The sequence below is a fragment of the Simochromis diagramma genome, unplaced genomic scaffold (genome assembly GCF_900408965.1).
Source record: "Simochromis diagramma unplaced genomic scaffold, fSimDia1.1 OVJJ01000216.1, whole genome shotgun sequence".
In the NCBI taxonomy this organism is placed as follows: domain Eukaryota; kingdom Metazoa; phylum Chordata; class Actinopteri; order Cichliformes; family Cichlidae; genus Simochromis; species Simochromis diagramma.
Genome location: NW_024386883.1, coordinates 13,171,501 through 13,183,933, shown reverse-complemented (window position 1 = coordinate 13,183,933; position 12,433 = coordinate 13,171,501). Strand labels below are relative to the sequence as shown.

Genomic DNA, 12,433 nt, shown 5'->3' with positions numbered 1-12,433 from the left:
CGTATCTGTGCTGGGAGATCACAGAAAATGTACATGATGACCTACAGATATTTTTTTTCTTTAGCTTTTGAACAGTAAATCTATTGAATAGGTATAGCTGTTCATCACTGTAAAAATCCACCATGTTGCCCTGCAATCTTGAAAACAGTGACAAGTTGGACATTGCCGTTCTACCTGATCAGGTTTTATGTATCTTTTTAGAAAGCGACCACATGCGAAGTAGTATGAATTGGCTAAACAACAACAGCAGTTGGTTATAAGCTAATGTTTTCCAATTTATACTCGAGTGTCGCAAAAATCGCACTCGCCTGCAGAGTGCAGATTGATGCACTACAGATGGCCAGCATTTTTAAGCGGACTTGGTCAGAAACATAAAATACTGCAAAATATTAAATTGACACATATTGTTTTTACCCATCAGCTGCAAAAGGCTGATGAGCTATTGCTGTGGGCTGGGTGGGCGGTGTGGACACCCGAGTTTGTGAACGTGATAACTCAAGAAGGAAGTCGCCTAATATTTTCAAATATTGATACCACAGGTACATCTACTAAAAATCTCAGACAACTTCAAAGCCTGGCGACTTTAACCTCAAGGTCAGAGGTCAAGTTTTCTGAAAATATTCTGAATGCAATGACATTAGAACAAGGCGACATAGGATTTTACCACAAGTGTATCTACAAGGCTAAGGGACAGCACTGGGCGCCACCAGTATTTTTTTATTACTCATTTATTGCCAAGTGTTTATATGATTCCAATATGTTACATGTTACATGGTCTAAATTTTACTGTTTTTGAACAGGATGTTTACATTATATTCTCAGATATACGTATACTCTCAGAATCCACTAAGCTAAAACCTAACAGGTTAACATGCTCTTGCTGAGACTGAAGCAAGTTGACAGGTTGGCATAGCCTCAGTTTCTTTTTTTTCTGTGTCTTTTGGGAATTGATCAGACGGCCCGGTGGCGCTAGTGTCCGGCAGCCTCGCCTCTGTCAGTGTGCCCCAGGGCAGCTGTGGCTACAATGTAGCTTGCCATCACCAGTGTGTGAATGTGTGTGTGAATGGGTGGATGACTGAATGTAGTGTAAAGCGCTTTGGGGTCCTTAGGGACTAAGTAAAGCCCTATACAAATACAGGCCATTTACCATTTAATTACAACATTGAAAGTCAATATTTGCTGCTTCTGTGGATCCAACTAACCTTACATCATTTGTAGCTTTATTTATAGCTTATAAGGGAAATAAACTCTTTTAAACCCTAATCATTGCATAAAACCTGTAATATTGCCTGCTAGCTCTGGGAAACATCAGTGGATGATATTCAGGCTAATTTTTCATTGGAAAAATGCGCCCAGAGAAATTTTGGACTTTTTGAGATTCTATTCTGTCAGGACAGATTATGCTGTTTTTGTTTTGGCACAGTCTTAGGAAGAGATGGATTAGTTTACTTTCCATATTCCCCTATTACACTGAGACACTAAGCCAGGAAGGCCTGCCTCACTATCTTTAGATTAAACTCCAGATAACAAGGCTCACGGGACTTCTGCTGGCACAGTCAATATGGTTTTTATCATTATTATTATTATTATTATTATTATTACATTTGTGTGTCTGTGTTCTGTGTGCAGCCAGGAAGTCTCTGTCTCCCGTCCTGGACAGCAGCTCTCTGGTTGTGAAGAGGAGGAGTCCAGAGGAGATGGAAAAAGACCTGAGAGGAGCAGAAGCTGCTCTGGAGCTCAGCCTGCATCCTAAAGATGGGATGGGAGGAGCAGAGGGTAAGTGTATTCTTGTTTTTGTTGTTGTTGGTTGTTTGTTTGTTTGTTTTTTATTCTCCTTTAAACCTGCATAAAATCACAGCCAAGGTGTAACATTGTCCTAAAAAACAGAATTCAAATCTGTGAGAATGACGTGAACAGTAGATGTTGTAAAACCGAAACACTGATCTTTAAAGTGCAATAAAGGCAAACGGCAGAGTCAGGTGATCATTTGTTTGTTACTTCGTCACTTCAGGTGAACATTTACAACTGTTTAGACAAAATATGGATAGAGAAGGGTTGATTTATTTATTTTTTTGATTTTGTTTTAGAGAATCAACAGTGATTGTGCTGAAAATTTAGGGGTGCAGAGCTTGACTGCTTGAGTGCACTTTACTCAGTCAAGTATCCACCTGATGGATCCTGAAGTTTCTGCAGTTGATTTTTATATTTACTCTCCCCTGTACTGCTTCATTAAGACTTAAAATAGTTTGTGATTCTTTAGTTGCTTTTATGTTTTAACATCGACACAAAAACAGTAACACTTTTCTTTTATAAGAATTAAAAAAAAAAAAAATCTGATTCCTGACTTTTATAGGTGACTTTATTAGATTAGCCTTCAGATGTGCAGTTCATGATCTCCCCTTTATGAGTCATGTAATCATCATAAATTATATATTGTGGTTTAAGAGGTTGAGCTTTTAAAACTTTTCATATCAGTATTATGGTGTGGCCTGCAGTTAGTTCACCTTTAAGACACTCTGAATATCATGGTAACAAAAAAACCCCTTAAAGGGTTTTAAATTAGGTTTTTCATTTGGGGAAAAAAAATCATCACAACTCTCTCCCCAATACAGACGATATGTGATGACCTCCCCTGTACCCATAATGATTAGTTTTGACACCTCAGTATATATTAATAAGGACCTAGTTTAATGACCATTAGAATAGTTTTTTTTTTTTTTTTTTTCAGGGGTAACTGTATAGGCGGAGACCACCTGCAGTAAACCCAGTCACTTTGTTCTATAAGCAGACACTGTTTGGTTCAGAAAAGGGAAACAAGGGTTACTGCTAGCAGGCTTTTCACGAGGTATAGAGTTAAGGCAGCAAATCACAGTGGTTTTTATTATCCACTGAACTTTCTGTAGCACCACCATCTGATCAAAATAAATAGATATCCAAAGACATTATACACTCTCCTAAACCTGCAGTGTGAAGGGATTCACTTACCCCAACACTGGCGATCACGATGAGTGGTTACACAAAGCTGGTTATGAACTTTTTTAGTCATCCCAGGGTTTCCTGATCTGCGTATGAACGTTCACGCAAAAATGGTTGGCGTTGCCAGCATCTGAACAATCACACTGTTAAGTGTATCAGCAAGTAAAGCCATAATACAGAATAAAAGTAACACAGCTGCTCCAGATGAGTCAGCGATGTGAGATAACCAATCACTTCACATTAATTTAATATATACAGCTCTGAATAAAAGAGCTACTATGTTAATGAAATTGAACTTATTTGAAGCTTGGAAAGAAAGTGGGCCAACTGTGTAAATATGTGTAAAGATACCGAAGATTAATTATTTTATTAAATAAATTTTTAAGTTTGTTTTGCATGCACACTGGATGTAAGGTCAGCAAATACAAAGAAGTGCTCTGCTCGTAGAACAATAAAAATTATTCACAGCCAACAGAAAAATAATGAAACAATAAAATTGTCTCCAAGAATTTGTATTTCTTACTGAGCATCAGGGAAATGGAAAGAAATTAGATATTACTGTCTGCACACAGTGGTCCGAGGGATTTTCCAGGAATGGTGATGCTGTTTTCCAAGGAATTAATCAGCAGGCGTTGATTTCATATCTGTTGATCTTTAATTATGTTCGCAGTTTAAGTTACCAAGCTGATATACCCTGATAAGAAGTGTGAACCTCCTCCATGGTACAGAAAACCCAGGATGAACCTGGATGAGACAAAGTCCTGCTTCATTGCAGAGGCATTTATAACTTATTCATAGTGGAATTTTTAAAACTGAACGTCCCACGATCTTTGACGTTGATTCCCAAGAAACACTTTTCATGCTCCAAAGAAGATAAACTCTCCTGATTTTAATGAATCACGAGCAAGCCATGCCGAAAAAGGTCGAACTTAGAGATTTCTGCACACTCCTCAAGACGAAGCTTACGCTAGTGCTTCTTTTGTTCAAGCTCTAAGGAAACTTATTATGACAGTGTCTTCAGTGCTTCCAGATTTGATTTGCAGTTTAATGACTGATGGGTTCTGGGATTCGCCAGCAGGGCTTTTTTTTTTTTTTTAGAAAAATAATACACAATATTACTTTATGGTCACACCCACTCAGCTCCCTGTTTTATCTTTTCTTAGCACATTCCCACTTTTCCATCACGTGACTTGGCTTTTGTCTTCACTCCAGGAGTTCTGAAGGCTGACAGCCTCCAGGGGCCCCTGGTGTCTCTCAGCACCGCATCAGAGCAGCCCTCCACCTCTAAGCAGCAATATACGATGGAGCAACAGCTATACGGGGCCTCGGGGTCCAGGGAAGACATCTTCACCTTGGCAGCATCGAGCTACATGGCTTCAAGCAAGAACTGTGGCAGCAGGAGCCTGGGGTACGACCCAGAGACTACCCACGCACAAGAAAAATTATATCTGCAAGAGACAGCCGTGTAATGGAACATCAGGGTCCCATATGTCTTTCGTTTCTTCCCGCTGCAGGGCAGCTGCGTTGGACTGTGAATCTGAGAGCTCAGGAAACTCCCATCAGTCCTTGCCGGAGGTGCCGTCTGCACAGCTGCTGTCATGTGAAGGTTGGTTCACCTTCTAACTGTGAGCCTCAGGAGTGATTGTGTTTGATGATTTGGATTGGCTCTCTGTATACCAGGCAGGGTTTTGTGCGTCATGCTACAAGGCCGTGTCCCCGTCAGTCAGTCTAATTTAGTCTTGGTACAAGTTTGCAAAATTGAAGCTTGATGATACTTTCTTTAATTAAAAAAGAACATCTGGCACTCAGCATACTTTAAAAAAGGAATCATTCCCCTATTCTGACTGATGGTCTGTGAAATCCATCAATTCAATAAGAATTCTCCATCCATCCATCTTCATCCGCTTTATCCGGGGCCGGGTCGCGGGGGCAGCAGCCTAAGCAGAGAAGCCCAGACCTCCCTCTCCCCAGCCACCTCCTCCAGCTTATCCGGGGGAACACCAAGGCGTTCCCAGGCCAGCCGAGAGATATAATCTCTCCAGCGTGTCCTGGGTCTGCCCCGGGGCCTCCTCCCGGTGGGACATGCCCGGAACACCAACCCCAGGAGGCGCCCAGGAGGCATCCTTGTCAGATGCCCGAACCACCTCAGCTGGCTCCTTTCGATGTGGAGGAGCAGCAGCTGCTCTACTCTGAGCCCCTCCCGGATGGCCAAACTTCTCACCCTATCTCTAAGGGAGAGGCCAGCCACCCTTCAGAGGAAGCTCATTTCCGCCGCTTGTATCCGCGATCTCGTTCTTTCGGTCACTACCCACAACTCGTGGCCATAGGTGAGGGTAGGGACGTAGATCGACTGGTAAATTGAGAGCTTCGCTTTTACACTCAGCTCCCTCTTCACCACGACGGACCGGTGCGGCATCCGCATCACTGCAGCCGCCGCACCAATCCGTCTGTCGATCTCCGGCTCCCTTCTCCCATCACTCGCGAACAAGACCCTGAGATACTTGAACTCCTCCACTTGGGGCAGGAACTCATCCCCGACCCGGAGTGGGCACTCCACCCTTTTTCCGGCTGAGAACCATGGCCTCAGATTTGGAGGTACTGATCCTCATTCCCGCTGCTTCACACTCTGCTGCGAACCGTTCCAGTGCGAGCTGGAGGCCTTCACCCGATGAAGCCAACAGAACCACATCATCCGCGAAAAGCAGAGATGAGATTCTGAGGCCACCGAAGTGAAAGCCCTCCGCTACTTGGCTGCGCCTAGAAATCCTGTCCATAAAAATGATGAACAGAATCGGTGACAAAGGGCAGCCCTGGCGGAGCCCATCACCCACTGGGAACGAGTCCGACTTATTGCCAGCAATGCGAACCAAGCTCTTGCAACAGTTGTATAGGGATCGAATGGCCCGTAGCAATGGGCCAGACACCCCATACTCCCGCAATAAGAATTCTGTAACACTGAATTATGAGCATGCCTGAGAAGTTGGAACTTAAAGAGTTCTGCACACGTGTAACAGTCTCGTTCTTTCTCGTCTCGTCTGCAGATCAGCCGGCATCTGTCCTGGTGACGGCTACAAGCAGCGACAGCGACACTGAGGACGAGGCCCTGCAGAGCAACAACTCTCGCTACGACAACCACACTCCACCCTGCACAGGTAACCAGCACACACATCATGATATGAGGCAGAGCCAAGGTGCATGATGTAGATACTAAAATCATTGTTCAGATTCTGCAGAATCTGTTAATGTTTCCCTTTTTTCTTTGGTGGTTATCATCTCTACACACTCCTCCCTCTCTTTCTGCTCTAGCGCTTTTTTGGTATGTGCGTGTATAGTATACATGTACAGTCATGTACAGAGTTCGCGGCTTCAGTCGTTCGCAGATTTTTCCTTAGACTCTAAATAATAATCGTTCATGTACAGCCCTGCACATCCTTTACTATTTTTTATTTATTTATTCGTTTGTTTGTTTTTTAAGGAGAAGGCAGATTGGGATGGTGTACCACCCCTGTATTCAGAAGCAGGAGGTTTAAAGGTAGCCAGTCCAGGGGTGTTATTTCTCCTTACTGCGTCTCTGGCAGATGGAGTCCTGCATTCCTGCATCATCAGTTTACCACCTGTAGCCATCTCGAGTGTTTTGCTCAGTTTTCTTGTGTTTTTCATTTTGTTCTTCTTAAAGCTCTATGATGCTGCCCAAATGCATATTTAGGGTTTAAACTATTTTAAAGGCATTTATAGGCATTTTCTTTGACCACATCCAAAATCCAGTTTTCACAGTTCGCTGGTGCTCTTGGAACGTAATCCCCACAGATTTTGGGGGGCGACTACATTTGATGAGTATTAGTACCACTTCTTTTTATTACTTTTTTTTTAAAACATGAGAGCAACTGGATGAGGTGAGTGGGATCCCACAGGGGTGGTGTGTGAGACAGCAGGCTGTTATCCAGCAAAAAGGATGCACATCATCAGAGAGACTAATGATTTCGACCCTGGCAGTTTTTGTTTTGTTTTTTTTCCCTCATCTGTATATTTGTGGATTACTGATAGCTAAAATAATTTAATAGTCAGATGTTTGGGAATTTCCTGGTACTTTTTGTCTCCTGTTCAGATGCTGATTTTGTGTTGTAATAGTGTTATGAGTAACACACAGATTGGCATGTTTTCCCTCCTTACTTCTTCCAGGAGAGCAGCTCCTGTCTGATGACATGAGTCTACCTGCTGACAGGTGAGCGCAGAAGGGCGCCAGCTTCACGCCACAATAACGATGCAATAATGGCTGGAGAGGACACACATGCTAGTTACACACAGCTGTAGAGTAGAAACTATTTGTTATGCATGAACTGAAAACAAACACTTGTTTTTTTTTCTTAGAGTTTCCTGAATGTCTTTATTATAGGACCATGGCAGAAGTTAATGAAATAACTGTTAAGGGCGTCACTTCATGTTGTGCAGAAACAACAGAGCTGCTCCCTTCAAGACAAACAACATCACAGTTTGCGTTTAAAGTTGTTTTTCTCTGTTCTGGGTTTGTCTTCATTCGGGGGTTTGACCCCTCGGTGCTGCTTTTTGCTCGTCAGTGTGGCTGTTATATAGCAGCACTGGGTTTACGTAAGTCAGTTAGTCTCATTATTTAATAGCCACGTACTAATGGCGACACTGCTGTTTGTTTAATGACTGAATTTCTAACAGTGTTAGGTGCATAGAAGCAGGACTGCAGTGCTTTTTAGTCACTTTATTTAATTCCTTGTGTATAAATGCTTTTCTAAGTCTGGCCTGTCTACAGCATATATATGTAAATAATATGTAGCCTGTCAATAAGAGTTTAGTGTTTCTACTGCTGTGCTGTTCATGCTGAGTTCAGTCTTCCTGCCCTTCAGGCCCAACACCTTCTCCTCTTCCTTCACCCACTCGGCTCTCTTTATCCACCGCTCAAACGCTTCGTTTCAGACACAGTTTTTTTTTTTTGTTCTTTTTCTCGAGGTGAACCATTAGCTTTCCTTGTAAGTCATGTAAATGTCTTCGCTCTTAATAACAGCCGCGTCAGACTTTATTTGACATTTGAAAAGGCTAAACGATCAACTGAGTAACGCGGTTTATGAAGCTGCCGCTGCAGTCTGTGGGCTGAAACTTCATAGCACACCGCAGCCTCCGCGGTGACCCTCAGACTCTCAGGCAGGTGTTTTCAGTTCAACATCTGCATAAACACCAGTGACTGAAGGGCAACGGGCCTCTGCCCGCAGAGACTGACACACATACAGCACACCTGGCAGCTCATCAGTTATTATTAATTTAAAGGAGCAGTCTGAGTTTGGGTCTTCTCTTGATTCTGTAAAAATCTTTGTTAGCTTTACTGGACTCTATCCACACCTGCTCCTCTCCACTCCCACAGATTCAAACACCACTAAAACAACTGCCTTTTTTAAAATTTATTTATTTTTATTCCATGTTTTAAGTCTGCAGTGAGTGAGCGAGCATTGAAAAGCTGAAACTGAGGCAGTAGCTCTGTTTAAATTATTAGTAACACCTCTGTGTTCCTGATGTGGTGTGTCAGCACATCTGCTCTGGAGAGTTTCTGTATGTGGGCTGTACTCAGGCACAAAAGTGCAAAATTTAAAGGGCTAGTACACCCAAATTAAAAAGCTTATGTAGTGTTATCTATTAGTGAGATTGCTGTTCTTACATGGACACGATGGAGGGGCACGCAGGGCATTTACTTAGTACTCTCTCGATTAATCCTACGGATCATTTTCTCAGGATTTCATTTGGCTTATTTAATGGTTCCAAAGAGTGAAAAATGACTGTCGCAGAAAAAAACGATCGGCTAATCAGAAAGTTTGCCCGTTAATTTCCTCTTTATCTAGATTTACTGAATAATTGCTGCACCTCTAGGTGAGTGCTAATTAGTTTGGGGAGCTCTGAAAAATGACTTTCCTTCTAAACCCTCTTACCATTGATAATTTAATTGGAAATATGTGGGGACCTTCTAATGAAAACTTCCCAGGATGGAAGGTTTTTGTTTTTGTTTTTGTTTTTTTGGGTGGGGGAGTAAACTAAACAAAAATAATCTGCATAGAATGAAAGTGTGTTTCTAATTTTGGGTGAACTGACCCTTTAAAGTCGAGGCACATTTAGTTTTCTGAGGAGTTGACAGCAGAGCTTAATAAGAATCGCTGTAATTATGTAACGTGTGCTCTGCTGCCCTGCTGGCTTTTCTTGATGGATTAATTATTTCTCACCTCACTTCTCTGAACAAACAGAGCGAACACGAGTGAAACGCTGTTGCTGCACTTCACTGGGAGAAAACATGTCGAGCACTCTGTCAGACCTTTCTCCTTCACCCCTCAGCTGTAACTCATTTTAAAAGCCACTTATTCTTCCCATAATCGGGAGTTTGTGTTGTAAATATGTTGGAGTATGTTCTTTTGAGGCTGTGCCTGAATGCACATGGCTTTAACAGCTGGACTGAAAGAAGATGGACTTCTTGTGCGTACCAAGTCTTTACACTAATAACTGAAAAAGTCCGTTGCAGCTCATCTTGTAAATTCTGCCTTTTCATCTGTTCCACTGTTGCGCACTTTCACATACATGACCGAAACATGGAAAAGCTCATATTCTTCACATGTTGTTTTGTCAAAAGCTGCTTTTGTTTTACATTTCCAGAAGTTGCAGTCTATAATTTTATGTGTATATTTTCTTTTTGTTGTGAGTGTAATAAATAAAATGTTTTATGATACTGAGAAAGAGCACGGTTGCTTATTTGTGTACCCCACAGCTCACTTATGCTCGTAAAGCTCTTGGAGCCATAGCCAAAACCCAACAGGAAGTTCACCATTTTGAATTTAAGACTCAATTTTGGCCCTGTTTTTTTTATGCTATTTTAGGATGTTATGTTCTAACCAACTACTAGGGATTCAATTTGATCAATTTTGTTTCTCAATCTCACCCAAAGACCTTGGTGATGCTAAGCTTGGTGAAGCGTTTGCAGCTTCGTTAACGGGCGTGTCTGTGGCGGCTTGGAGAATGCCATTTATCCGCCATAGCGTTGGAAGTTATCAGAACTCACGTCTTTGTGAGTTTGGCATGGTTGATAAACCTCCAGGGCTGAGACCTCTACATGCTGAAAGGACATCGCCACCATAGCTCCGCCCAGTGCCTACAGACTAAAGCCTTTTGTGATTTAAAAATTCTGATACATGTGACCTTTTCATCATGGGTTTACATTCTAACAGGACTAAAAGACTTGAAACAACAAAAAAATCCAGTGGCACTGAAGCGACTCACAAAATGATGGCAAGAGGAAGAATTAGTGCAAATTACCAAAAATGAGATGTGCAAAAATTAGGCTTGAAACAGGCGTAATACACTGTCAACCCAAGACTACAGAGGTCCTGGGTTTGAATTCAGAGCCCTTGTATGTGCAGCTTGTATTTCATCCTTTTACTTAATTATGTTTAATTCTCCTGTCACTGTAATTGTAAAAAAAACAAAAAAAACGAGAGGGTTTATGGATGTTGTTTAGAACAGCATGCACATGGTGGGTTTGAGAGAAGGGGCATATGCTCCTTATTCGTTGTAGTCAACCCGGAAGTGAGCAGTGGAAAGAAGATCAGACGGATTCAAAGCAGGACTGAGAATGACTGAAAATACAAGAAAGATTCAAAGAGACCTCAAACTGATGCAAATCAGCTAAACAAAGACAAAAATGTGCATCAGAGAGACACAAAATGTAGAAGTCTGGATCTCAGGAGGGAAGCGGTGTCGATTTGGAGCATCAAATAGCAGCTTTCACTGAATTGAAAGGCCTGAGCCCCTGATATTAGATGCTCAGTGTATTGAAATGAATCAGTAATCATATTTATTACACTCTGGTACGGGTTAATACTGCAGAGCATCTTTAAATGTCACGTGTAAAACACATTATTTACACAGTATTCGCTGTGCTGGTTCCCATACTCGAACCCGGTTCTTTTCCTGTTTCCATACTGGAATAAGGAACAGAAACATTGACGCGTTCTCCCTTTTACCTCTGATTCTCATTTTCCTCGGAGCCTGAACTGCTGGAATGGAGAGAATAAAGCCAGATTATGATAGGGGTGAAGTGATGAGTCTTTTTATAGAAAGAATGTGGAGGACTGCTCACTTTTGTAAAGCTGTTTATGTAACAGCAGACAGCACCGTTCCACATGAAAGCCCTGTTACGGCATCACATCTCCGCACACCGTGGCTTCACTTCGCCATACGTGAAAACTCTTTGTGCAGGTTTCCTCTTATTCTCTGCTGCAAATGAACAAAAAAAATGTCAGACCTTCTGTGGATGGATTTTATATCCCTCGGGCCATGTTTGACCAGACCACATTAGTGACTTCACCTTCTTTGCCTTTACACAGATGGCTGCTTTTTAATTTTAGGCCATAAGAAAACAAAAGAGGGACCATCTGTGGGGTCACCCACGGGAGTCAAAAGGGATGATTGAGCCCTCGGGTCCGGCTTTACTGCTCAGTCAGTAACCGGAGCTAGAAAATCCTCGTCATCTGTAGCTCAGGAGGCCAAAAGGTGTGAGACGATTAATCGGAGTGGAAAGGAAAAATAAGTCAACCTTCGCTTTTTGTGAATGTGACCTGCTTCAGCCTGAAAAGGTTAATTAAACCAATCCAAACCTTTTTGCCTCAGACCTGTGACAAGTAGCGAAAGCAGTCTTTGAGTTATTAACTCAAAGCCTTTTGCTTCTCAAGTTAATGCAAAACAAGAAACTTTCTGCTTCTTCCTCACTGCATAAGAAAGGCAAATGCTCAATTCTCACATTTCTCACACAGCTTTAGTTATTTTTAATATTTCAACACTGACTGACCCTATGAGATCTAACCCTAACTGGAGCACTCGGCTTTAAACATAAGTATTAGACCTAGCCTAAAACTCACTGAAAATCTAGAGAAGCTCCACTTCACCTTCAGGTTATTTACACTGTTAAAAAAACAACAAAACAAAACTAAATCCTTAAAAATAAATCCAGAAAATTAAGTCATTTTGTCCTGATTTCCAGGACTTAGTAGAATTTCCCCAAACTAAAAAGGGTCAGGTTAGAGTTAAGACAACAGAGGTTGTTTTTGTGAAGATTAAATCAATACTGGCTAGTTATGACTCTTTGCCATCTTTTACAGTCCTGACTTGTTTTACATTAAGAAATTCCCCTGAAGCTAAAACTCCCTGTTTTAAACAGAAAAGAAAGAAACAGTCAAAATTCAGTATTTTATTAGCGCTGAGCCCTCTCATTTGTTTGGTTATTATCACTTAGATATTAGTATTAATAATTACAAAGTAAATTAATTCTTTTACTGTTGATATTTAATTAAATGTAGCTAATGAGTCACCTTTTCAGGGCTTCAAATGAAAAACTTTCGATAGCTTTGTGGTGTTTTGTTGGCCTGGTTTATACATGGTGGTGTTGCTTCAGTAGAGGACC

General features: G+C 41.7%; 1 protein-coding gene across 2 annotated transcripts in view; it reads left to right on the top strand.

The window, feature by feature from the left end:
- The window catches only part of trim37 (tripartite motif containing 37), a 37,024-nt gene extending 28,854 nt beyond the window's left edge, over positions 1 to 8,170 (top strand). For both annotated transcript variants that reach the window (XM_040032386.1, XM_040032385.1), the window contains 6 exons: positions 1,630 to 1,776; positions 4,189 to 4,384; positions 4,491 to 4,582; positions 6,018 to 6,128; positions 7,156 to 7,198; positions 7,345 to 8,170. In XM_040032386.1, coding sequence (XP_039888320.1) covers positions 1,630 to 1,776; positions 4,189 to 4,384; positions 4,491 to 4,582; positions 6,018 to 6,128; positions 7,156 to 7,198; positions 7,345 to 7,354 — 599 coding nt within the window. In that variant the 3' untranslated portion in view covers positions 7,355 to 8,170. The remainder of the gene's footprint in view (positions 1 to 1,629; positions 1,777 to 4,188; positions 4,385 to 4,490; positions 4,583 to 6,017; positions 6,129 to 7,155; positions 7,199 to 7,344) is intronic.
- Positions 8,171 to 12,433: the final 4,263 nt, after the last annotated feature.